This window comes from Oryx dammah, unplaced genomic scaffold (assembly GCF_014754425.2).
Source record: "Oryx dammah isolate SB20612 unplaced genomic scaffold, SCBI_Odam_1.1 HiC_scaffold_24, whole genome shotgun sequence".
NCBI classification, from domain to species: domain Eukaryota; kingdom Metazoa; phylum Chordata; class Mammalia; order Artiodactyla; family Bovidae; genus Oryx; species Oryx dammah.
In genome coordinates, this window is record NW_024070208.1 from 21765639 (window position 1) to 21793034 (window position 27396).

The window sequence follows — 27396 nt, forward strand, 5'->3', positions numbered from 1 at the left end:
CTAAGGAGAAAAGGGTGTGTGTCTCTCAAAGGTCCTAAACAGAAGCAAGTAGGTTCAGAGACAGAAGCATCTTGAGGTTCACTGGAGGTCTCCACTGTTTGAACTGTTCTTCTGCTCCAGGGCAGGGGCTGCTTTATAGTAGTGGGCTTGTGCCCCATGAGCATGACTCAGATGTCAATTAGGACTGGAGGAGATTCAGCCCCAATTTAGAGAAATGTGTCTCTAAACCACTTGGAGGGAGGATTGCAAAGAGCCTGTGTCACTCCTCAGGGCTCCATCATTGAGAAGTGAGAGCTAGCTGGAAAGGCCCCTTAGAGGGTTACAAGTACCTGAAGAGTTTAACTGTCTCTTTCCCAAAGTCCTGGCTCTCTGCAATCCTAGGAGGGTCTTGCTTTTCATTTGCTAGAGTTGAAGATTAAGACTTTTGGTGGCCTTCTGCTTAGTTGACTCCTGTAGTACTCAAGAGAGCTGGTTTGCCAGATTAATTAAATTTGGAGTGGACATAGTTTCCTATTTCTCTTGGGCCTTTTTACTAGCAGGGAAATGTCCTGGTTTAGCCTGTAAATAAATAGAGTTAATATCTACCTGATTAGAATTAGAGTTAATATCTACCTGATTAGAATTAGCATCTGAAGGAAGGTCAGAATTATCATTTAAAACTATCTGAAATTGACCATAATACTCATGAACAGGCTCATCAGATTTTTGTCTGCAAAACTGAAATTTGCTCAAGAGGCTTTGGAAAAACCCTAGGAATTGCCCTAGGAAGGCATCTAGTGATTGTTGAGCCTGATTGTATGAGTTAGCAGGCTAGTTTCAAAACAGAAGGTAGTCATCTGTTACACCTGAAACCTGCTTCCACTGATTAAGTTCCTTTTAATTGTTTTTATAAAAACGTGCAGATCCTCCAAGAGTCAAGTAGCCTAAACAATAAGAGGTTTGCCTGAGCTGTTTTCCAGGAACTTGGAATCAGCTGAGCCCAATTTAAGCTCTAACTAGTTAAGACCACTGACCCTTCAACTGAGCATGCTCCGTGACCTTTTGACTTCAGAGGGCTGAAAACTCCATCCGCAGAGCATGTTCTGAGTATATGTATTGTGAAGAAGCCTGTAGCTTAGTTGTATCTAGGCCAGAATGAAGATCACCTCACATTTTCTTGTTTCCAATTAGCCTCAGTTTTATCCCAAAGAATACCCCCAGCCCCTTGCCTTTGAGGAAGTGGATTTGAGACTTCCATCTTCTCGCTTGGCCACCTTGTAAGTAAACCCTTTCTTTGCTGCAAACTTCGGTGTCTCAGCATTTGGCTTGCTGCATGTTGGGCAAACAACCTTGGTTCAGTAACACCTTACCAGTTGTATTTCTAGGTACCTTTCAGCATTTTCCCAGTTAGCAGTTTTAATTCAACGCTGGGCCTATCCTTAGCCAAGAAGCATATGAACTAGCTGGTAAAAGTCAGAGATACCAGGTTGCTAAATTTGAGGAACATAAAATTCCTCTGTAAGTCTGTGAGATTCTTTGGGTTACTGTGGGGGGAAAAAAATCTATGACTATAGCTCAAAGTTCAGCTTTAGTTCAGAGAGTAGAAGGAATTAAGGGTTTGGTCTCTGGATCCTCAGTAGGCCTAATTTTAAAGGGATGGGTTCTGAAAAGTTCGGAGGAAAAGGGAGAGGGGGGAAGAGTTTAAGAGAAAAAGCGAAGTTAAGCAAGAATTAGTGTGGGGAAGTGAGGGTAGAGAGGAGGAGCAGGCAGCACAGAAAGGAGAAGACGGCCCCAGAGGTCTAAGCACAAGGAGCCGGGAGAGAGAGACAAGATGGCGCCTGGAGCTATTTCTCTTTCTGGAATGGTAACTACTGAGAGACTTACTGGTTCTGGGCACCTGAGGGAATCTCTAATTACTAGCTGACCAAGCTGACTTCAGTGGTCATACTGTACGAAGAACAGAGTTCAGAAAAACCGCTTAACAACAAACAATAGCAATAAACCCTAGAGAAAAGGGAAAATCTGTTTTTTAGTTATTACATTTATTTTAAAAGTCTAGTTTTGGACAAGAAAAAAATTAAGACATAAACAAGGGCTGTGATCTTCATAAGGGTTTCTTAGATTTTTTTCCATCCTCTTATGTGAGACAGATAAGCTGGACGGGCTGGGGCTGTGTTACTGTTCTTCTTAAGGTCAGATGAGGCTCTGGTCGAGTTTTCTTTAGGGCAGATCTTTCTCACAGGAAGTAGGATGCTCTGGCATATTTCAAAATGGTCTGGCCTTAAGGTCATCACTCTGACACTGAAGTCAGTGACCACGTTTTATTAATTTTTGTAACTTGCAAAGTGCTTTATAGATATACTACTAAATTAATATGACTTTAATCTCTTTTCTGTCTCTTCAACTGACCACTTACAGCTTCATAACATGTACCAACACAGACTGTCAAACTGATCTTTATTCTTCTTTTGGGGGTAATTTTTATATTGTAATTTCCATACAAAATTGCTAATGTTCCACTATGGTTTTAAAAAATTTTTTTTTTCTTTCCAGAAATTCACTGGCAATCCACCAGTTAGGACTTGGTACTTTCTCTTCCATGGTCTGGGTTCAATCCCTGGTCGGGGAACTAAGATCCCACAAGTAGGGTGGCCAAAAAAAAAAACAACCTGAAATGTAAAAGCTTTTTTTCCACATTTGTTTTTATTTGTTTGGTATTCATTTACACCTTTCAGATTTACTCTACCAGGAAAATGGGTATAGTTTTAATTTACAACTAATATTTGACTGTTTCTTTTCAATCTTATGAATTGATAGCTTGAGTAAAATGAATTTTTGTGCTCATCATTCCTATATCAACCTCTTCCTATGTCAATCTATTTTACTTAAAGTTAATATTAGCCAGAAAATATTCAGCTCGCTGGTCATTCTCTCCAACTTATGGGGAAGCCAAAACCTCAATATAATCTTCAGAATCAGAATATGGAAGAAGGTGCCCCGTCATTAGATGCAAAAGGGAAAGTAACAGGAGAGAAGATGTGCTCTGAGATGCTTATCCTGGGATCTTTGATCTTGGTACCCCTACACCTATCTTTAAGGAAAAGTCTCTTTTTAAGTCACTGCCGCCTGGAACCAAGTTCATTGTATTCCTCACTCTACTACATCTCAGGACCACCTGGAATCTGTTGTCTAGGGTTGCCATGGACACAGGGTTCTTATTCTAGTACTGCCTTGTTAGCAGCAGCAGGTAAAGACCTAGGGTGGGGGCCTCTGGCTGAGGACGTCCCATCACACCCTCTGCCATTTTATGTAGCTAATGTTGCCCTTTCACCCTCACAGAGTAAGAAGAATAGAACATTTTACAGGGACAGATGGAGGGTGGGGGGGAGGAGGAAGGATCGGGAGAAGGGTCAGGACGGGGGGTCTTTGGGCCCACTGACAGGAAGGCTTGCCTTGTGCTTAGCTGTGGGGAACACTAATTATCATTCATCTCCCCTCCCAGGGCATTTGCAGAGCCCCTCTATCTCACCCTCAGGGGTCACGGGCGTGGAGGGAGTGGGGGCACTAGGCTTCTGTAGGAGCAACTAACAGTAACTTTGTGACTGGCCAGGAATTGGGCTGAGATTGGACTTACTGCACTTGATCTGGGGACATTAAAAAATAGGAAAGAATGGGAAAAAGGATGCGGGGAGGGAGGCATTATCCTGAAAGGCAGCAGGAGAGAAATTGCTACCAGGATCTTGAGTAAAATTCGCTCCTGCTTAGGAAAAGTACCCAAGTCACAAAATGCACCCCACCGCCCCACAGCCCCAGCTCCGTCCAAGACGCAGCGCCTCCGCTAAAGCAGCCTCGCCTGCAGGTAAGCGGATGCCATGCCAGCAGGGAGGGGGCGGCCCCCAGAACCAGGCTGGCTCTCCCATGGCCATCTGGGCTCTCGGGGCCACAGCATCCAAACTTTGGGCTTCATACTCACACTGTGCATGAGCTAGTGTCCCTCAAAGGTTTGGAATTCACAGATGGCTGGACCCCAAGCATCAAAATCAACATTGATGCACAAATTGGTCTGTTGTGGGGGAAATTTTCTGTTCTATTTATTTTTCTCTCCTTGCCCAGAATTGAGGAGCTTGTGGCACATTTCTGCTTGCCTCAGGTGGACATAATATTACTGCTTGTTAACTTGGTGATGTATTAGTACCTGGTAGTGGCTTTTATTCTGTGACTTACAGTTTTTGTGCATGGAATCTGCCCTGTGAAATGCTGAGGTTCACATTTTTTTGCTTTCTCATTCCTGTGACTTATTCTATAGAGAATATTCTAGGATGGAAATATAAGTCACTCTGATGTAAAATTTGTTTGAAATGGTTTTGTTTCGCTTTCTGGGTCCCAGGTAGCAAGTGGGTAATTTTTTTAAAGAGTCTTGTGCTTGAGCTCCAGTCCTTTGGCCACCTGATGCGAAGAACTGACTCATTGGAAAAGATTCTGATGCTGGAAACGATTGAAGGCAGGAGGAGAAGGGGACAACAGAGGATGAGATAGTTGGATGGCATTACTGACTGGATGGACATGAGTTTGAGAAAGCTCTGGGAGTTTGTGATAGACAGGGAAGCCTGACATGATGGAGTCCATGGGGTTGCAAAGACTTGAACACGACTGAGCAACTGAACTGAACTATGCTTGAGCTAAACTTAAATTTTATTGAACACACACACAAAATGTTTCCCTCTATTTTTTGAGCTAAAATTCTAAGGGCAAATGCACGATGCGTGTTTCACAGGATATATAAAATTGCACAGTATTGCAGATTTTGTATTTGTGGACTCAAGACTTTAGAAATGCTGATCCTTACCTAGTAAGTCCTATGTGTGACTTTCTTCCCAATTTGGGGGATATCATATGTGTTTTAAACATATCAAATATATAATGGATGTGTGCTTTTGCTTTTCTTAGATTAACTGTAGATTAACTTCAACCGCGAAACAAACCATGCAGGGATTAAAGAAGAGTTCTTTATATACCTGGCTCATGCATCCAAAAAATAAGTAAGTGATAAGATTCAAATTTGCTGAATTTTAAGCATAATTCTCAGCCCTTAATAGAATAGGGAATATACCTGTACCTTCTTTTATAATCAATGTAAACTGTATGCAAATGAATTGGCAAATTCAAAATTTAAAGACCTTGTCGTATGCCTGTATTTTCCTTAAAAATACCACAGCTTAAGCAGTGTACCAGTAATAATATACACGTGGCAGTCATAGCCCCTGTAAACTTCTCTAGGGGTGACTGGTTGCCTTACTGGAGGAAGTTCCGTCCGGGGTGGTGAACATTTCCAGGGACGGCCACAACAAGGGCTTCAGTTGTTCTATCTCCGTGAAAACCTGAAACATTGCTAATTCCTGCGAGTGCGTTTTTATTAGTGAGATTTTCCAATCAGCTTAATGGATGTTGGAAATACACAAATTTTTGAGATCCATGAATTGTAACTATCCATGAAGAATAGTAACTATCTCAAGCGATGTATTGAGGCCCAATTGTAGTAGTATTTGGGAAGTATCAGCATAATGCCTGGCACTTTTTAGTAAATATCATTTAAATATTTGTAAAGTGAACATTGGGATTACAATTCAGCAATTACAAGGAGTAGACTACATCCATGTTATGTCATGGGTGAGCCTCAAACATTTTGTGAAGTGAAATGAAGTCAGATACAAGAGACCATATATTGTGTGATTCCACTTATATGAAATGTCTAGGAAAGACAAATCTATGGAGACAAAGTAGATTCACAGTTGGCTAGGGGTGGGAACAGGATTAATTATAAGTGAACATAAGGGATCTCATTGTGGGGATGAAAATGTTCTATAATTGATTAAATCCCTGGATTGTACATTTGAAGAAAAATGTAAGGTGAAAGATAATTTCTTGGCATAATTTGGGGAAATTTATCTTTATTTTTTCTCAGCCTTTTCTGTTCCATGTTTTCTCATTCTCAGATGTCTATATTCCAGATGTTAGACGTGGAAGATAAGAACATACCCGTTGACATTCTGTTTATTCTTTTCTACTATTTTCTGGGAGTTTCTCAATCTCACTTTCCCACTCTATTTTGCTTTTCACATGTACCCAAACTACTTAATATCCCATGAATGGATTCTTTATATCCAACAATTCTACATTTACACTTAACATTTCCTCTTGGGTTTTCTCTTTCTTTTATTTAATGATTTTATTTATTTTTGACTGCATGGGGTCTCTGTTGCTGCTCGGGCTTTCTCTGGTTGCAGGGAGCGGGGGCTGCTCTCTAGCTGCAGAGCATGGGCTTCTCACTGCAATGGCTTCTCTCGTCGCAGAGCACAGACTCTAAGGCACAGGCTCAATAGTTGTGGCACATGGGCTTAGTTGCTCTGTGGCATGTGGAATCTTCCTAGAGTTTGCTCAGATTCATGTCCATTGAGTCAAGGATGCTTGCTATCTAACCATCTCATCCTCTGCTGACCCTTCTCCTTTTGCCTTCAATCTTTCCCAGCATCAGGGTCTTTTCCAATGAGTCAGCTCTTTGCACCATGTGGCCCAAGTATTGGAGCTTCAGCTTCAGCCTCAGTCCTTCCAATGAATGTTCAGGGTTGATTTCCTTTAGGATTGTTTGGTTGGATCTCCTTGCTGTCCAAGGAATTCTCAAGAGTCTTCTCCAGCACAACAATTTGAAAGCATCAATTCATACCATCACCTTTAAGCTCTGGGCAAGGAAACTTTGGAGAAGACAGTCACCCTAGGTTGTCATTTGGAGCTTAGGAGATGGGAGGGAGGTGGAGGGGAGGATGAAGTATTGCTCTTCGGCCCCTCCCTGTTTTCATCACCTAACCTAATGTCACCCTCTTCTTTCTCTTTAGCACTTTTGCCTGTTTATTTATGGCTGCGCTGAGTCTTGTTGCTGCACTCTGGCTTTCTCTAGCTGAAGTGAGCGGGGGCGGGGGGCCGTTTTTCCCTATCATTGCAGCGGCTTCTTACGCTGCAGAGTGCAGGATCAGTAGTTGTGGAACACAGGCTTAGTTGCCCCGAGGCATGTAGGATCTTCCTAGACCAGGGATCAAACCTGTGTCCCCTGCATTGGCAGGTGGATTAACCACTGGACCACCAGGAAAGCCCTGCTACCCTCGTTTTATATTAACAACATCTGGGTAATTGCTACTGGTTTCTGAGAAGGCATTTATTATCTCCAAGCAACTCAAGGGAAAGGCATGAACTGAACTTAAAATTTCCCCTCCCACTGGGCTACTCCAGACTGCCCCAGTCTGTTCACCAGCTAAGGTACTCCTTAGCCTTCCAGGGTTTGTGTTATTTCTTGGAATCCATACTTTCATTTGACTTTGGTATCAGTAGTTTTGGGCTATTTCTCATCTTGGATAGAAACCCACCATTTCCCAGGGAATTATGGATGTGTCATTACTTTAGAATCTTGAGGTGTTTTTGAAATTTAAAATATATACTGAGTTTTGGGGACATGACATTTGAAGACAGTAGGCTGCCTAAAACCCACTATTTGTGAAATGGTGACTATTCAGTATGATTTTCTGAAGTTGACAGATGCAAAGTGCATTTTCATGTGTCTTATTTTACACATGAGGAAATTGAGTTGTAGAGAGGTTAAATTAATAAAGCCAGTGATTTGGTGGTGGTAAGTCTTGATTTTGGATAATATAACCAGGTATGTTTTTGGAATAATTCAGAGAAGAATAAAAATGAATCATTATAAATATGCTCTACTTCTAGGTCAGAAAAAAAAAATTAAAGTTTTATATAGGCCATCCTTGACCTACTTACCTGTTTCTTCCCTACCAAATGGTGACCAGGGACAAGTCCTTGGCATTGGAATATTTGTCATTCTGGCATTTTCTTTTCTTTTTTCCTGTATCCCTTTACCAGTTATCAACTGGATCCATCTCCCCATTCCTACACTCTTAGCTCTTTCTGGTTTCCCATATTGATTCCCAAGTGTGTGAATGGTTTGCGAAATAGGAAAGAAAGGTTTAATAATTAATGCTACACCTCCCTTCTTTCCTTATCTTTCCAGTATATTCACAAACACACATAGCCCAGATGTGGTCTCAAGAAGTCCAGTGCTGTACCCTGAAACTCTTTCTTCAATTTTTTCCATATTCATGATTTTATATTTCATGTTCTGAAATTCTATTGGAAAGAAGAAACTAATTGACTTCCCTGACTTTATATTTTTGTATGTTTTTTTCACTCTTTGGCAGAGTTATGGATGCCTCTTTAGTTCCCTCTGACAGCGCTGACAAGAGGTGCGTGATGTGGGTGGTGAAAAGGTATTGGGAGAGTTGATGGCCAAGGAAGGTTTCTTTTCATAAAAGACTGGATATTCTTATAAGTAACTTTATTTAGGGGTCTAGATGGGAAAAAAGAGATCATAAGTGGGAGAATGCTTACTCATAGTCTGTTTGTGACCCTGATTCACTAGTAGCCAAAACTCCTGGGAAACTATAAGAGTGTGTGAGAGACTCTGCTACAGAGCGCCAGGAGAGGAGGAAGGAGGCAGAAAGGAGCAAACCCTAATAGGTCTCGGCTCTAGCCCTCACCCTCCAGGGCCCTGCTCCCATCTAAAGCTGGTGTCCCAACTGTAAACCCACCATCATGATGGAGAGTCCCTGCCCCAAGCTTGTAGCTCTTTAAACCAAACTGAGGAAAGGATTGCAGGATACGAGAAAAGTAAGGATGCAGGGGAGGGACTTGATAATCAGGAACTTAGAAGGGGCTGGAAGATAGTAGACCTGCACAGTGAAGTTGAATTTTAAGTAAACGCAGCCTTGATGCAGTTAGACATAGCATTAGGTTTAGAGGTAAAGAATTGTACTTTGCCAGGCTGCTTAGACAGCCCTAAGGTCTCATTACAACTATAATAAAGCCCTGTTTGTAGTGAAAATTGAAATACTAATTGCCAAATAACTAAATTTCAAACAGATCTTTAGAGTTAAAAACCAGTTTACAAATTGAAGACTGTTTGTAGCTAGTTAACTCTATGAAGTCATTTTGAGTTTGATGGTATGCTTCTAATTCCTTAGAGATAACTCAGCTGAACTGACATCAGGAACCCATGATGATGCCATCTATGAAAGGTGAGGTATTTATTGAGGGGTGAGGGGTCCAGGAGGATGGGCTGGAGACATTTAGTCTTGGGATTATCCATGGCAATGAAGAATTTTCTGGACAATGATCTAGAATTCTTTCTATAAAGATAGGATTTTCAGTAAGTTATGTTTACTCTGTATTTTAGATTCGAGGAATCGTTACTCAGATAAATTCATTATATCACTATTCCATATAGACTATCTTTAATGAGATGTTTCTCTATCTATTGGTATTTAAAGTAAAATAGAACAATTCTTCTTGATGGTGGTAAGGAAGATGTTAACTTCCGTGAAAGTGTTAGTTACTTGTGTCCAACCCTTTGTGACCCCGTGGACCTGCCAGGCTCCTCTGTCCATGGAATTCTCCGGGCAAGAATACTGGTGTGGGTTGCCATTCCCTTCTCCAGGGCATCTTCTCAACTCAGCGACCAAACCTTGGTCTCCCACATTGTGGGCAGAATCTTTGTCATCTGAGCCACCAGGGAAGCCCCTAAGTTTGGTAATTCATAGGAATAAGTCAGTGTGAGGTTTTGAAGGGTGGGAACTGTTGGTGGATATCATCATTGGGGAGATAGGGTTTATGCTGAGGCAAGAAGAAAAGGGATAACTATGGAGAATAAAGATAGTGGCACTGAACAGCACCTTTCAGTCAACTGCATCTAATTGACATTTATAGAATAGCTCACTTAACAAGAGCAGAGAATGTTGGGTTGGTCCAGAAGTTCATTCAGATTTTTCCATAACAGCCTATGGAAAAGCCTGAACAAATTTTTTTGCCAACTCAATATATTCTTCTTAAGCTCACATGAAACGATCCCCAATATAGATCACATTCTAGGACATGAAACCCACCTTAGCAAATTTAAAAGAGGAATCACGCAAAATTTGCTGTCAGACCACGGTGAAGTTCGGTTCGGTTCAGTCGCTCAGTCGTGTCCAACTCGTTGCAACCCCATGAATCGCAGCACGCCAGGCCTCCTTGTTCATCACCAATTCCCGGAGTTCACCCAGACTCATGTCCATTGAGTCAGTGATGCCATCCAGCTATCTCATCCTCCGTCGTCCCCTTCTCCTTCTGAACAAAGAAGATCAGTATAAACCTAAAAAAAGCAGAAGGAGATAATAAAAGAACAGAAATCGGTGAAACTGGAATCAAACAAGCAATAGAGAATATCAACAAAGCCAAAAGCCGGTTCTTTGAAAAGCAATAAAGTTTGTATCTCTTTGGGCAGACTAACAGAAACAAGAGACAGAAGACACAAATTGCTGTTGTCAGAAATGAAGATCATCATGACTGATCACAGGACATTGAAAGGATAATAAAGGAATATTATGAACAACTCCAAGCCCACGAAGTTGATAATTTACATGAAATGGAGTAATGCTTTAAAAGATACTACCAAAGCTCATCAAAGATCATCCTGAATAGGCCTGAATCTGTTAAAGAAATTGAATCAGTGACTAAACCTTCCATAACACACCCTAGGCCTAGATGGCTTCACTGGTCAATCCCACCAAACATTCAAGGAAGAAATGATGTCAGTTTTCTAAACTGTTCCAGAAAGTAGAAGCACACAGAGAAAATTTAACTCATTGTCTAAAGTCAGCATTACCAAAACCAGATAAGAACATTACAAAAAAAATAAAAGCATAGGACATATGAGGCAAAAATCCTAAATGTTGCCAAGTTGAATCTTACAATGTAAATAAAAAATTTTATACCCAGACCAAGTGGGACTTGGATGGACAAGGCTGGTTCAACATTTGAAAGTCAGTCAATGTAATCCATCACATCAACAGGCTGAAAAGAAAAAATGATTGATGCAGGAAAAGCATTTGACAAAATCTAACACTCATGATTAAAAAAAAAAAAAAACCTCAACAAACTAGGAATAGAGAGGAATGTTTTCAACTTGATTAAAAAAAAAAAAAAACAGCCATAAAACCCCTACTGCTGCTGCTGCTAAGTCACTTCAGTCGTGTCTGACTCTGTGCGACCCCATAGACGGTAGCCCACCAGGCTCCCCTGTCCCTGGGATTCTCCGGGCAAGAACATTGGAGCGGGTTGCCATTTCCTTCTCCAATGCATGAAAGTGAAAGTGAAGTCACTCAGTCGTGTCCAACCCTCAGCAACCCCATGGACTGCAGCCTTCCAGGCTTCTCCATCCATGGGATTTTCCAGGCTAGAGTACTGGAGTAGGGTGCCATTGCCTTCTCCGAAACCCCTACAGTTCAGTTCGGTGGCTCAGTCGTGTCCGACTCTTTGCGACCCCATGAATCGCAGCATGCCAGGCCTGCCTGTCCATCACCAACTCCCAGAGTTTACTCAGATTTACTTCCATCGAGTCAGTGATGCCATCCAGCTATCTCTACAGGTAGCATCATATGTGATGGTGAGAAACTTGAAACTTTTCTGGGCCTAATAAGCTTGTGTCTGGTAATCTTGTCTAATTTCTTTAATATATTGATACAAAAACTGATTACTTTCCCATATACCAGTAACAAGTGGAATTTGAAATTAAAAGCAGAGAACCATTTAAATTAGGATCCCCCAAATAGATTTATACCTACATATATATTTACCCAGTAAAATACAAGATGTATATGAGGAGAACTAAGTTCTTATGAATGAAATTAAAGAACTAAATAAATGGCAGAGATTTTATCTCCAATAAAGGAAGTCAATATTGTAAAGATGTTGATTCTTCCAAATTGTAGATTCAATGCAATCTGAATCAAAATTCCAGAAAGTTATTTTTGAGGTATTGGCAAACTGATTCTAAAGTTTATATGGGAAGGCAAAAGACCAAGAAGAGCCCCCACATATTGAAGAGTAAAGTCAGAAGACTGACAATACCAACTTAATTTAGTATTAAGCTATGATAATCAAGGCAGTATGGTGATGGTTAAAGGAAGTCTAGAATTACATGTGGTGTATTTTTTTTTAATTTATTTTTTAACAAGGTTAATTGCTTTACAATATTGTGTTGGTTTCTGTCATACATCAAAATGAATCAGTCATACGTATATATATTTCCCCTCCCTCTTGAACCATCCCATTCCAACCCTCTAGGCTGTCACACAGCACCGAGTTTGAGCTCCCGAGTAATACAGCACGTTCTCGCTGGCTATCTATTTTACATATGGTTGTGCATATGTTTCCATGCCATTCTCTCCATTTGTCCCACCCTCTCCTTCCCCCTTGTGTCCACAAGTCCACTGTATGTCTGCATCTCCACTGCTGCCCTGCAAATAGTATGAACCATGTATCTTTTTAATCCTTTAGCACTGCCCTGAATGAATGGACATCAGAAACCTAGGAGGATGCCACCAATGAAACATGAAATATAAATGAATTTTAAAGATCAATACATTTTGTATGTACATGTATACACATATACTCTACCAATACAAGCACAAATATATAAACACAAATATGGAAGAAAACGAGGTGAAATTTTCAAATTTATTCTCAGGAGTATCTATGACAACATGTTTTTGACATTGTTATTAAATCTTCTTACTGTAACACCTATTGGTAACTTTCTTTCTTGAATCTAGTTGAATAAAACAGGAGCAGGTCATAAGAGGAATCATTCCTCCTAGTAACTACCAGCCAATTCTTGAGTCATTAACTTTTTTGACAGGTCAAATATATTTATTACAAATGTATATGGAATCATGTCTAGGAAAAATGAGATATCAGATTCCAAATAACTGATTTACATGTGAATTTTCTAAATTTCTAAGAGTTATCCAGTTTATAAGTGCAAGGGCAATTATAGCCAACCTGAACTAAAGAAGTTTGCAGTCTACAAGTCTTGTGGCATCTTATTTTGTCTGTTTTTAATCCTTTAGCATTTCCCCAAGTAAATGGACAACAGCATCCTCTGAAGTACTCTCCAATGCAAAGTGAGCCATGATGAATAAATATGTATGTAATATGCACACACACATATATTCACAATACACATATACAGAGAGGTTGAGATTTGGATGTTCACCTTTAGAAGCATCCACGGGAACACAGAGTCCCCTTGATATTGTTTCTGAAGTTCTCTCATGGTAAGATTCTATATCTTAACATTCTTTGTCTTTAAAAAAATTTTTGTTTAATTTTAATTGGAGAATAATTACTTTACAATATTGTGTTGGTTTCTGCCATACGTCAACATGAATCAGCCATAGGTATACGTATGTCCCCTTGCTCTTAAACCTCCCTCCCACCTGTCTTTTGAATTGAAGTAGAAAAAAGATGGACAGGTCATAAAGGGAGTCTTTTAAAATTTTTTTATTTTTATTTTTTGGCTGCACTGGGTCTTTGTTGCTGTGCAAGGGTTTCTCTCTGGTTGTGGTGAGCAGGCTTCTCACTGAAGTGGCTTCTCTTGTTGTGGAGCGTGGGCTCTAGCGTGCATGGGTTCAGGAGTTGTGGTGCTCGGGTTTAGTTGCCCGGCAGTGTGTGGAATTGTCCCAGATCAGGGATTGAACCTGTGTCCCCTGCACTGGCAGGTGTATTCTTAACCAGTGGACCACCAGGCAAGTCCCAGAGGGGGTCTTTTTCATTCTAATGTTTGTCACCTTTGATTACCATAAGTGACACTCTACAAGACTGGGTTAAGGGAGGAGAGAAACTTTTTCAAGTAAGGAGGAATTAGTTGTGGACAGGGAGCAGAGGAATCTCCAGCAAAAGAATGGAGCTAATAGAACCCAGTTTGTCCATGACCCTCCAGAGCTTTTCACCATGTGAAGCTGGTACCCCAAACCCAAACCCACATCACATGGAAGGGGCCCCTGATTTAGGCCTGCAGTTAATCTATAGTGTCTGAGAGCCAGGAAAAACAACCATGATAGGTGGGAGGTAGAGGGTGATGAAGGGACCTGAGAAACAGGAAATTATGTGGAGGACGAGGGATGTATACTTGAAAATTGAAGTTGAACTTGAAATAAGTGCCACCCCAAAAGGTTGCTGTATGTTGGGTTAGATTCAGTAGTAAAGAAATGCACTTATTCTTGAGTCATTAACTGTTTTGATAGGTAAAAAATATTTATTACCAACTATATAGAATCATTTCTAGGGAAAATGAGATATCAGATTCCAAAGAACTGATTTATATGCATATTTCCTATGAGCCAGCCAGTTTATAAGTTCAAGAGTAATAGTGGCAGATTTGAGCTAAAAAAGTAAAAGTCTGGAAGTCATATGATATCTTACTATCTCTGTTTTTCATCCTTTAGCACTGCCCTCACTGAATTGACAGCAGCAGCATCTGCAAGATTCCAAATGGCAAAGTGAGATACAATAAATACATATATAATATATATACACATATGTACATACATGCATAATATATCTTAATTATAATATATCTCTCTTAACACAGAGAGATTAAGATTTGCGACACTCACCCTTAGAAGCACCCATGGGGGTATAGAGTTCCCTTGATACTGTTTCTAATGTGCTCTCATGATGAGATTCTATGTGGAATATTCTTTGTCTTTTATAAAACAATTATTTTTTGACTCTGCTGGGTCTTCATTGCTGCTTGCAGGCTTTCTCGAATTGCTGCCAGCAAGAGCTACTCCTTGTGGTGTGCAGGCTTCTCACTGCAGGGGCTTCTTTTATTGCAGAGCACAGACTCTAGGACATGCAGGCTTCCGGAGTTGTGACTCATGGGCTTAGCTGCTCCAAGACATGTGCGATCTTCCTGGACCAGGGGTAGAACCCACTTCCCCTGCATTGGCAGGCAGACTCTTATCCACTGCACCACTGGGGAAGTCCCTATTCTTTGTCTTTTGAAATGAAGTAGAAAAAGAGACGCAAGACATGGAGTCTTCTTACTCCTGGTCTTAACATTTCAGTTATTAGCAGCCAAAGTCTTGGGAAACTATCAGATTGCCCATGTCTGAAACTCTGCAGGAGTGGGTCAGGGGAAGAGAAAAACTTGTCTGGAGCAAGGAGGATAATAGTAAATTTTAACTTGTAAGTAAGAGCGTAATAGTGTGGACAGGAAGCAGAGGTGGCCTCAACAGAAAAGAATGGAGCTAATAGACCCAGATCTGTCCCTTAGCCTCCAGATTCAGCCACCATGTGAGGCTGATAATGCAAATCCAAGCCCATGATCACTTTGGATGGAGACTCTGACTCAGACCTGTGGTTACTTGACCGTATCTTGGGGCAGGAAAAACCAGCATGTTTCCTACAGAACACAGACATGGTCAGGAAGTTAGGTTGGTCAAGAAAGATGGGTACCTACAAAATGAATTTGAAATAAATTCCACCCCAAAGGCTGTTATACATTCGGTCAGGTTCAGTAGTAAAGAACTGAACTTAAATCTTGAGTCGTTACCTTTTTAAGAGGTTTAAGATATTCGTTGTTGTTTAGTTGCTAAGTCCAACTCTTTTGCAACCCCATGGACTTAATCTGCCAGACTCCTCTGTCCATGGAATTTCCCAGGCAAGAATACTGGAGTGGGTTGCTAGTTCTCTTCCCTAGGGATCTTCCCGACTCAGGGATTGAACCCTTGTCTCCTTCATTGCAGACAGATTCTTTACGGCTGAGCCATCAGGGAAACCCTATTAAATATATGTGACTTTTCATAAAGCCTCATTTCTGGGGAAAATGACATACCAGGTCTCAAATAATAGATTTACACACTGGTTTTTAAAGGGTTATCTAGTTTGTAAGTTAAAGCATAATTTAAACTAATTTGAACCAAAAAGTTTAACCTGGAAAATTATTTGGCATCTGACTATGTGCCTTTTTAATCCTTCAGCACTACCTTGACTGAATTGACAGCAGGAAAACCTACCACTGATGGACCTACCACCAAAATGTGAGATAGAAACAAAGATAGATTTAAACAAAGGTATTTAAAAAAACACAAATGCAGAGAGAGAGCACCCAGGAGAGAGAGAAACAGAGGAAAGGGGAGAGAGGTTGCTGTTTGAGAGGTTCATTTTTAGGAGTAGTCATGATATAACAGCATCTTTGACGTTATTTCTAAATCTTTTCGCTGTAGCCTGTGTAAGTATCTTTCTTATCTTTTTAAAAAAATCTTGTTGGATAAAAGAGAAACAGGTCATAACAGAGATGCTTCTTAATCATCTGTTTCTCTCTGTTTTGTCGCTAAGTTGTGTTGCTTTTGCGACCCCATGGACTGTAGCTTGCCAGGCTCCTCTGTCCATGGGATTTTCTGGGCAAGAATACTGCAGTGGGTAGCCTTTCCCTTCTTCAAGGATTGGAGATTGAAGCCGTATCTCCTGCGTTGGAGAGTGGATTCTTTACCACTGACCCACCAGGGAAGCCCCTTCTCTTTCTTAGGAGCAGTCAAACCCCCTAGGAAGCTATTCAAATGCCTGTGTGTGAAGCTCTGCTAAAGTGGGCCAAGAAAGGAGAGAAACTTATTTTGAAGCAAGGAGAAGGTTGTACTCCTGAAGGGGCTCAGGTGTCAAGAAATGCCCATAAACTTGATCCATTCTCCCCATAGGACCAAGATTTTCATTATAATCATATAAAGCCTGGTTAACAGGTTTCAAATGACTGATTAGAATGTTATTTTGGGGACAACTAGGTTTTAAATTGTAGAGTATATGTGTGTGTGAGCTCAGTTGTGTATGACTCTCTGCAACCCCATGGACTGTAGCCCGTCAGGCTACACTGTCCCTGGGGTTCTCCAGACAAGAATACTAGAGTGGGTTGCCATTTCCTTCTCCAGGGGATCTTTCTGACCCAGGGATCGAACCCATGTCTTCTGCACTGGCTGGCAGATTCTTTACCACTGGGCCACCTGGGAAGCCCAAATTGTACAGTAATTGTAGGTAATCTGCAGATCCCTGGGTTGGGAAGATCCCCTGGAGAAAACAATGGCAACTCACTCCAGTATTCTTATCTGGAGAATGCCATGGACGGAGGAGCCTGGTGGTCTATAGTCTATGGGATTGGTGCAAAGAGTCAGACAAAAACTGAGTGACTAAGTCTACTATTCTTTCTGTAGTTAATTTGCATTTAAAAATAAGTCTAGGGAGACATGTAAAGTCTTACTGTGTGCATTTATGATCCTTTAGCTGTGACCAGAGCAAGGTGAAAAAAGTAACTTATCCTGAGTCCTTCAATGAAAGGTGAGATATATATAGATAAGAGTAAGGGGTGGGTATTGAGATTTGTGAAATTTATTCTGAGAAGCGGCTACTGGCAATACAGAGTTAACAGGACACTTGAGCTAAGAGTTTTGTTTGTTTTTCCAGCCTCAACATGCTACTTTCTTTTGTGGATCTATTTGGGAGAAAATAAACAGGTCATAAAAGGAGTGTGCTTACTGCTAGTCTGTTTTGTTACCCTTAGTTAGGAGCAGCCACAGCCCTGAGGAAAGTATCAGATTGCCCATGCATGGGCCAGGAGAGGACAGGAGAAGGTCTTGGTGGACAGAGAGCAGAGGGGAGCCCTTAGCAGGAAAAATATGTATCTCATAGGTCCTGAATATGTCGCTCACCTTCCAGAGCTCTGCCTCTGTGTGAGGCTGGTAACCCAAACCCACCATTGCATTGGAGGGAGCCCCTGCCTTGTCTTGACCTTATCTCAAGGGCAGGAAAGACATCTATGATTCATGAGGGGTTACTGGACGGTGTACGGACTTGAGAAGGCAGAAAATTATAGAACCAGTGAGATGAGTACCTACAAACCAAAGGTGAATTTTGAAGCAAATTTCATCACAAAATGGTGTTACCCTTGGGGATTGGGTTCAGGAGTAAAGTACATACATTTGATGTATTTTTTCCACATGACTAGGATTTTTCATTACTGATATATAATGTTCATTTCTACAGAAAAATTAAATACCAGGTTTTAAATAACTGATTAAAATGCTATTTTTCAGATAACTAGACTATCAATTGCAGAGTAATTACAGCTAACTTGTATTTAAAAATCTATAAAACATATGGAGTCTTACTTTGTACATTTTAATCCTTTAGCGCTGTCTTGTGTCATATGAGAAACATCGATGAAAGGTGAGATACAAATGGGGGAAAGGGGAAGGAGGACAGTGGAATTCATGAAATCCAATTAGTCAGAGTCCCCATCTTAGGCAGTCTCCTGATTCCAGGGGAAAACAAGATGTCCATATGTGAAAAGTAGGTGGTGCAGGGACCCAGGTTCCAAATGGTTAAGTCACATAAATATATTAGAGCTTAATCAGTTTTTAAGTTCTAGAGCAAGTGTATCCAATTTCAGCCAAAAAAGTTAAATCATTTGATGCTAGGTTCATTTTTAACCTTTTATATTGACCCGAATAAATTGACATCAAAGGTCTTTGACTACTCTGATACAGCTTCTCTTTCAATGACAGTGCCATCCAAGACTGTTCAGATCAATTACCTGGGCCAGTGCTCTCTAGAGAGTATTAATCTCTCAGTCTATATAGAAAAAGTGAGAAAGGCAGAGATTTATACAGACTTATAGTGACAGAGGGAGAAATACAGATTTGCAAAATTCAGTCTTGGAAGGATTCTTAGGAATACAGAATTTTCTAGACAATAATTCTACATTTCTTTCTGTAAGATTGGGTCTTCCAGTGAGCTAAGTCATGTTGACTACCCTTTAGATTTAAGGGATTCTTTTTAAGTAAAATTTTCACATCAGTCTTCCATGCCGCGAGTCTCTAATGATGTATTTTTGCATTTGTTGGTGGTTGAAGTATAACAGAACAGCTGGCCAAGATTAGTGATGCTGATGAAGACGTTGACTTTCTCAATCCACAACAGTAAGTCCATTTGAAGTTTGGAGGGAGGGAGCTGTTGATGGATTTCTTACCTTTTGGAAGATGGGGCTCACGCTGAGGTGAAAAGGAAAACTGTGGAAAGATAGCAAAATGTTTGGGAGGGAGGGTATAGAGTATTTGAATTTGCGTGTAAGTACCATGCTTGAAAAAATATTGCTACATATTCATAAGTGGAATATTCGTCTAGTTTTAAAATGTGAACATATTCTCAGTAGATACGAATTGTCCTACAAAATTTCTTAATCAAGGATTGCAGAATGCTACTTACTCTTCAGTTGTGTTCCTTTCTCATTTTTGTTGAAGTGAAGTGAAGTCGCTCAGTCGTGTCCGACTCTTTGTGACCCCATGGACTGTAGCCTACAAGGCTCCTCTGTCCATGGAATTTTCCAGGCAAGAGTACAGGAGTGGGTTGCCATTTGGGTATGTTCTAATTCCTAGTTTTACTGATTTTGTCTAAGAGTAAATAGGACTGACAGCAAAAGCAAATGTGTTTTGCTGATTAGGGACCTCTTAATCTCCACTGGGATTTTATTAATTTTGACTTGTTTCTGAGTAATCTCATGAGAGTACTTCTTGTTGTACTCATCTGAAGGCATTTTTTCATCTGTACTCGATTGCAAGAACACATTTTTAAAATCTCATGTGTCTGACTCGATCTTTCCCCCAAGCTACTATGTATAAAATAAGCAACAAGGATATATTGTATAGCACAAGGAAATATAGCCATTATTTTTGCAGTGACTTTAAATAGAATACAATCTATAAAATTATTAATCACTGTGCTATACACCTGAAAGTAATATAATGTTGTAAATCAATTATACCACAATTAAAAAATCCTATATGTCTGGACTTCAGAATTATTCATTGAGATTTTTCTTCCTCTTGGCCAGTTATTTAACCACTCACCAACTCGAATTTGTGGTGGAAAGTGAGTAGCACTAAGGAAGAAATTAACTGGTTACTGGTACAATCTGTTGGTGTCTAGACAAAGATAAAATGAAAAGTAAAGGGGTGACTCATGAATACAAATAGTTCTTCAACATACCCATGAATTTCCTTTTTCTATGTCTTTTCATCATGGGCCATCAATGAAGAGTTCACTCTGCTACTTAATTAAATGATGTGTCTGCATATTAACTATATTTTCTGCAATGAGGCTGCCTAGGACTGGGGCAAAATTTGAGAAGATTGAGCAAGACAAGCATTTCCTTCTTTTTACGAACAGAAAGTGTTAGTTTGGTTTTTAAATGACAAATGTTTCTTTATAGGTTTGTGTGGCATTTGCAATAGTCCCTGTGTGAGAGACACTGGTGTGTCAGGCTAGGGGGAGGATACTAGATTTTGGAGTAAGACTTGGAATTGGTGCTTGGCTGTGGTATCTAAGTGGGGTTCCCTGGTGCCTCAGTTGGTAAAGAATCCATCTGTAATGCAGGAGACCCAGGTTCGATATCTGGGTTGGGAAGATCTCCTGGAGAAGGGACAGGCAACCCACTCCAGTATTCTTGCCTGGAGAATCCCATGGACAGAGGAACCCGGTGGGCTATAGTCCATGGGGTTGCAAAGAGTCAGACATGACTGAGCAACTAACACACACACACACTTTGGCATTTCATATACACTGGACACTTGGTGAAATATTAAGCCGCTTTAAATTTTAGATCATTTATCTGTAAACTAATAATAATGTTATCTACAATATCTACTGGGTGTCATACAATAAAACTAAAAATAAAAGTAGAGTCAAATGTAAATGCTTTTAAAACTCTGAAGCACCATAAATTTTATACTAAAAACAAAATAAAGCAACAAAGGTCAATTTTTAGGAAAATCAGAACAGATAAGCAATAAATCCTCTCATAAATAGGCATTCTTATTTTTTAATAGATGCTCTTCAAGATTCTTTAGGCTTACAAATTATTTATTTATGGATATACATTGTTTAAAAATAACCTTGTTACTTAGTGATATATCATGAGCATATTTCCATGCATTTGCATTTACACCATTATATAATTTACTGATTTCTAAACTTGCAACCTTCCTTTTGACAGCTGTATAATAATTCATGGTAAATGTTTAAATTGTTTATTTAAATTGTCAGATATTTCTGGACATTTAAGGTGTTTAGGACATTTACTATTACAAAAAATGAAGACTAATTTTGAGACCAAATCTCTGTATATTTTATTTCTTTAAAATAAAAATTCTCCCTAGTGGAAATTCTATGTCAAAGGAAATGTTTGTGAGGCTATTGATTTCAATGTGCCTTTCCACACGAAGATAGTGTACTCTTTTTCTCCCTTGCCACACTAGCTCAATGATCTCTTCAATGTCAATGAATGTAAGTTCTTATGCTCATTTGACATTGTTTTTGTTTATACTTATTTTCATAGAACTTTTATTTCATTCAATCTACCTTTGCCCATTTAAAATTGGGGTGTTTATCACTGCCATTGGATAGAAAAGTGAAATATATCACTTTTATATCACAAAAACAGCAAGTAGCTTTTTCCATTTTGCCTAGATTTTTCACTCCATAGTTTATAATCCTCACGCAGTCAAATATATCTATACCTTTCTTTATTATTTATGCTTTAAGTGTCAGAAAGTCTTTTTCTACCTATGATTCTAATATATTCTCCAAAATTTCATCTGTTTTGAATTTATTTTCTACATTAAAGTAAAATATCTGCCCAGAATTTCTTTTCTATTATATTAAGGTATAAAATGTAAGAATCTACTTTTCTCCCAGGTGAGTACCTCATTATCTCAGCATCACAACTGTACCTTCTCTATTGTCCTTGCCCTAATTTAATGATCCTTATTGCACTTATCACCTTATAAAAATAAAAGTAGAATAATATGTAAGTGCTTTTAAAATGCTAAAGCACCATAAATAACATTTTACACTAAAAACCAAAAATCAAACAGCAAAAGTTAATTATTAGGAAAATCAGAAAATATAGACAAGTAATAAATAGGCATTCTTAATTTTTAAAGTGAAAGTGAAGTCACTCAGTCATGTCTGACTCTTTGCGACCCCGTGGACTATAGCCCACCAGGCTCCTCCATCCATGGGATTCTCCAGGCAGGAATACTGGAGTGAGTTTCTACTTCCTTCTCCCGGGGATCTTCCCGACCCAGGGATCAAACCTGGGTCTCCTGCATTGCAGGCAGACGCTTTACCACCTGAGCCACCAGGGAAGCCCTAATTTTTAATAGATGCCCTTCAAGGTTCTTCAGACTTATAAATTTTTTGTTTATGGGTATGGTATCATGCTTACATTGTTTTAGAAATAATCTTATTACTTAGTGACATATCATGAATATATTTATTATATTGTCTGCACGAGACAGAATACAAACATCCTGATGGAAGAAAATCTTGTCCATTTTAACTGCTGTATCTCCAGTGCTTCCAACGGCGCCATGGCACATAGTAGGCACTCACTGAGTTTGCTTGAATGAAGGAACCCATTATTGAAAAAAATTTATATCTTGTTCAATGACTTTCAAATCCATCTCTATTATATTCTTTACTTTGAGTCTTTCCAGAATCTGTTTTATTTGCTTTTTCCAGCCTTTTGAGTTCAGCACACTTCACACATTATGATGTAATTTACAGAGAACCAAAACATTTTTTAAAAACCTAAGTTCCGTCTTTTCCTCCTCAGCTTTTCTGATTTTGTTGTCTCAGATGACATCAACCTTTGCTCCCCAAGCCTGGGTAGGGAAGATGAGTGCTGATGGAGAAGGGAGAAATTAGAGGGAATGGGGAGATCTTACCACTCAGCTTAGCCTCAGAGCATCCATCTGTGGTCCATTTTGCCAGTGCCCCAGTTCTGTGCAGCCTCCATCCTCTCCCTTCTCTGGTCTTGGGCACAGACTGTGAGCACTGCTTTGGGATCAAATCCTACTGGGGTGGAATTGGGCTCTCATGTGGGAGGCTTTAGCAGGGCAAGAAATTGTTCCCTGATGGCTGCCTTGTCTGCTGCCATATGATAAAATGAAGCCTAATTGCTGCTGCTATAGAAGTGTCTCCTTCTACTAACTGAAGGAGCCTGGCCTCTAGGGTGTTTCTCCTTTGAATTGCATCTTATTAAAATTCCTTACCCCCATAGTGCACTTGCCACCCCCAATGTGAGTCTCATTAGTGTTAACTGTCATGTTCATGGGGTGGCTTGTTTCAAGAAATAAATGTTACAAGAGGAGAGCTTCCCTGAAGTCCCTTATTCTATTGCTATAGAACAGGTCTGGCCATGGTTTGATGACTTGAGCAGGATCCCACAGTTCACTCATGGGAGACTGAGCTTATACCATTCCCTTCTGTTTCCATGCTATGTTGCTTTAGTTGATGACCCCAAGCTTAATCATACCGTAAAGTTGGGGTTAGGACTTTATAGTCAAGAGAAGTGTTGCTGAACTCAAAATTTCGTGTTTTATTCACATATATTCTATATAGGAAAGTAAAAGAAAAAACCAGGAAACATTTTTATGTGTCCTTGTGCTCACTTATGAAGTCGTGTTTGATTCTTTGCGACCCCATGGACTGTAGCCCCACCAGACTCCTCCGTCCATGGGATTTCCCAGGCAAGAATACTGGAGTGAGTTGCCATTTCCTTCTCCAGAGGATCTTCCCGACCCAGGGATTGAACCTGAGTCTCCTGCACTGGCAGGCAGGTTTTCTGCCACTGAGCCACCAGGGAAGGCCATGGTTACTAATAAGCATTTTGTTGGGCAATTTCTAGGTACTTTAAAAATTATGTTTGTTAATATAAAGGCCTTTGTTGGTTAAATTCATACTACATGTTAGGAGAAATCTGATACACTTGAAAAATAATTTCTGACATCTTATTTTTACTTCCATTTGCAGCAGCAAGATAAAGAGAATTGTGTACTTAATTATATCATCCTTCACTTTTAGGTATGTGAGACTCTAGAGATGGAGGTAATTAAGGATGTATTACATTTATTATCAATATTTTTTATGGTGAAAGATCTGGGAGGGGGAAAGGCACTTCCACTGTCAACATGTTGCTAAATAACCTTTGTGCCCCATTTAATGCAATCTAATTTATCTTGGAACTTTAATTGAAGCTGAATATTAAGAATTGCGAAAAAATTGCATTTATCCAAGTCTAATAGTAATGCATTAACATGTCTTTTTTCTACCTGTAAAAGTAAAAATAATGAAACGTGCATTTCAAAATTCTATAGTTATAAGGAAAGTGTTTTGGTAAATATTCATCTAGAATTACTCCTTAATTCTGGATTCATTTTACTTAGATGGTTCATTTCTACATGATAGTAAGATTTCATACTGTGTTACAGATTCACACAATATACTTACTTCCTTTTAAAGTACTAATTTAATTTGCATTACAACTGTGAAAAAGTGCTTTGAAGATTATCTTCACAGGTTATACAAATAGTATAATCAACTTATAGACAATGGGTTTAGCATACATAAGAGAAAGGCTTAGGAGGTATTTTATAATTCAATCATGTATGTATTTATGGAATTTAATTCCTTCTTACATGCCCAGAACCATCCATTAACATGTAATCAACAGGCTCCTCTATGTAATTCTCCAAGCAAGAATACTGGAGTGGGTAGCCATTCCCTTCTCCGTGGCGTCTTCCCAACTCAGGGACTGATCTCGAGTCTCCTGTATTGCAGGCAGATTTCTTTACCACTGAGCCACCAAGGAAGCCCATATTTGTTGGTAATCTCACTGATGATAAGTCTTACTGGTCAAAGTGTTTTTTTTTTAAGGGCTTATGTTAGTCATGCTTTCACTTGACTTTTAATTACTAAATTATATAAAAATATAAAGATTAATGAGGTTTAATTTGTTATGAGAAATTGGTAGGAGGCTTCTGACAGTCTCAAATTTGAAGAGTTTACAAGTGGAGACGTAATTTTAATGTAGTTTGCCTGTTTTGTCTTGGAGTGTTAATTTGATGTGTCTATTATAAAAGGGCACAATACCATGAAGTGGTTTAGTGGAAATTTATTTTCCTAATGACTGCTTCTATTGAGTGAAAACAGTCATTTATTTATTTTTTGAAAATAGAAATAATGTTTTTATTTTTTTTTAATTTTTTATTTTGTGCTGGAGTATAGCTGATTAGGGCTTCCAAGCTTGCACAGGTGGTAAAGAACATGCCTACCAAGGCAGGAGATGTAAGAGATGAAGGTTCCATCTCTGGGTAAGAAAGATCCCTCTGAAGGAGGGCATGGTAACCCACTCGAGTATTCTTGTCTGGAGAATCCCATGGACCGAGGAGCCTGGCAGGCTACAGTCTGCAGCATAGCAGAGAGTTGAACACGACTGAAGTGACTTAGCATACACACATAGCCAATTAACAATGGTGCATTTTGTACTGGGGTATAACCAATTAACAATGTTGTGATAGTTTCAGGCGAACAGTGAAGGGACTCAGTCATACACATACATGTATCCATTTTCTCCCAAACTTCCCTCCCATCCAAGCTGCCACATAACATTGAGCAGCCTTCCCTGTGCTATACAGTAGGTCTTTGTTGGTTATGCATTTTAAACATAGCAGTGTGTATGTATCCATCCCAAACTCCCTAACTCTCCCTTCCCCCATCCTACCCCCTCAGTTCAGTTCAGTTGCTCAGTCACGTCCGACTCTTTGCGACCCCATGGAGTGTAGCGTGCCAGGCTTCCCTGTCCATCACCAACTCCCGGAATTTGCTCAAACTCATGTTCATCCAGTCAGTGATGCCACCCAGCCATCTCATCCTCTGTCTTCCCCTTCTCCTCCTGCCTTCAATCTTTCCCAGCATCAGGGCCTTTTCCAATGAATTGGTTCTTTGCATCAGGTGGCCAAAGTATTGGAATTTCAGCTTCAGCATCAGTCCTTCCAATGAATATTCAGGACTGATTTCATTTAGGATGGACTAGTTGGATCTCTTTGCAGTCCAAGGGACTGTCAAGAGTCTTCTCCAACACCACAGTTCAAAAGCATCAAAAGCATCCTCCCCCCTAGGCAACTATAACTTCATTCAGAGTAATTTGAGACTCTAAAGCAGAGCATTTCTCCCCACTACCGAACAGTTTAATTCAAAATAATGACATTTTGATATCAGATCATTGGGCTGAAATTAGTCTGTCGGTATAGAAACCACTTTATCCTTATTCAGTCTGTTTGTTTATTATAGAATATTTGCAATCCTGCTGATCTTTGTGGACATGGCCCTCATCATCAAAGATGTAATTTTCCTTAGTGGCACGACACATTTTTCTTTGGAATCTTGTTCAATTTCTTTTGCAATTGCTTTATTTTTTTTAACGGATATTTCTCTTCGAGTGTTTGTAGAAGGGTAAGTTTTACTAGTTTTTCTAAAAACACATAGAACTATTTTGTACTATAAGAGGCATCCCCAAGTAATTAGCAGGTCAGTGCAACCAAATAAGCCCCTCTTTGTCAAAATAAATCTCTCTGAAGCATGGAGAAACAAGAGAAACGATAGTCCAAATCCCAGTTTCTACTAGATTTTGCTTTAATATTATGCTTGCAACTGGCACTCTAGTCTCCAAACCATGTATTCTAGATGGTTCCTTTAACAGATAAAGCTAAAGGGTTTGAAGAACGGGGCCAAGCAGCTAGTATGTCTACATGCATATTATTAAGAGGAATATATATATATATATATATATGAAGCATAAATATTGGTAGCTTCATGAAGAGTGGACTGTAAATAGAAGCTGTCATTGTTCAGTCGCGTCTGACTCTTTGAGACTCCATGGACTTCAGTACGCCAGGCTTCCCTGTCCTTCACTATCTCCCGGAATTTGCTCAGATTCATGGCCATTGAGTTGGTGATGCTATCTCTCTCTCTCATCCCCTGCCACCCCCTTCTCCTTTTAGCCTTCAATCTTTCCCAGCATCAGCTGACAGTGTATTAAATACCAGGTAATAGATCACGAACAGGTCCTTACCTCAGCTGAAATAGAAACTTGTGGTAAGGTCCCCAAAGAGCTGAGGGACACACATCCCAGTATGGGGTGGCGCTCAGGAAAGAGGCAGCAACTGGCCTTCTTGGCCGCTGGCTTCCTGAGAAGGTGGGAATGCAGCCTCGGAGCTGCACTGCTGTGAAGTCAGGGACTCAGTTCCCCAGCCTCACTTCACCAGAACATTTGGTCCTCTCCAGCTGAACCCTCTGCCCTCAAATCTCTGGGCTTAGGACAGTTGCCCACTCCCAGGTTACCCCCAGCCTAAAAAAGGCTACTCCAGCATTACAAAAGGCTTTCTCTGGAGCCTCATTGCCCATGGCTGAAGGAGCCAGTGTTGAGGAGGGGGTACAGACACCAGAAGTTCCCCTCTGCACAGAGGAGGCCTCACCAGCCCACTGGGATCCCACTGTGGGTACGAAGCCAGGGATGAGTCTGCTGGCCAAAGCAGTGGACATGTCTCCCTCTCACAGGCTCCTCTTGTGCCCTCTTCACAGTCCATTTTT

General features: G+C 40.1%; 1 protein-coding gene across 1 annotated transcript in view; it reads left to right on the forward strand.

Moving 5' to 3' along the window:
* The window catches only part of LOC120882899 (phosphatidylinositol 3,4,5-trisphosphate 3-phosphatase TPTE2-like), a 91735-nt gene that overhangs the window by 27985 nt on the left and 36354 nt on the right, over positions 1-27396 (forward strand). Inside the window, exons 2-3 of the mRNA XM_040266716.1 lie at positions 23779-23829; positions 26098-26259. Of these exons, the coding sequence (XP_040122650.1) occupies positions 23779-23829; positions 26098-26259 (213 nt within the window). The remainder of the gene's footprint in view (positions 1-23778; positions 23830-26097; positions 26260-27396) is intronic.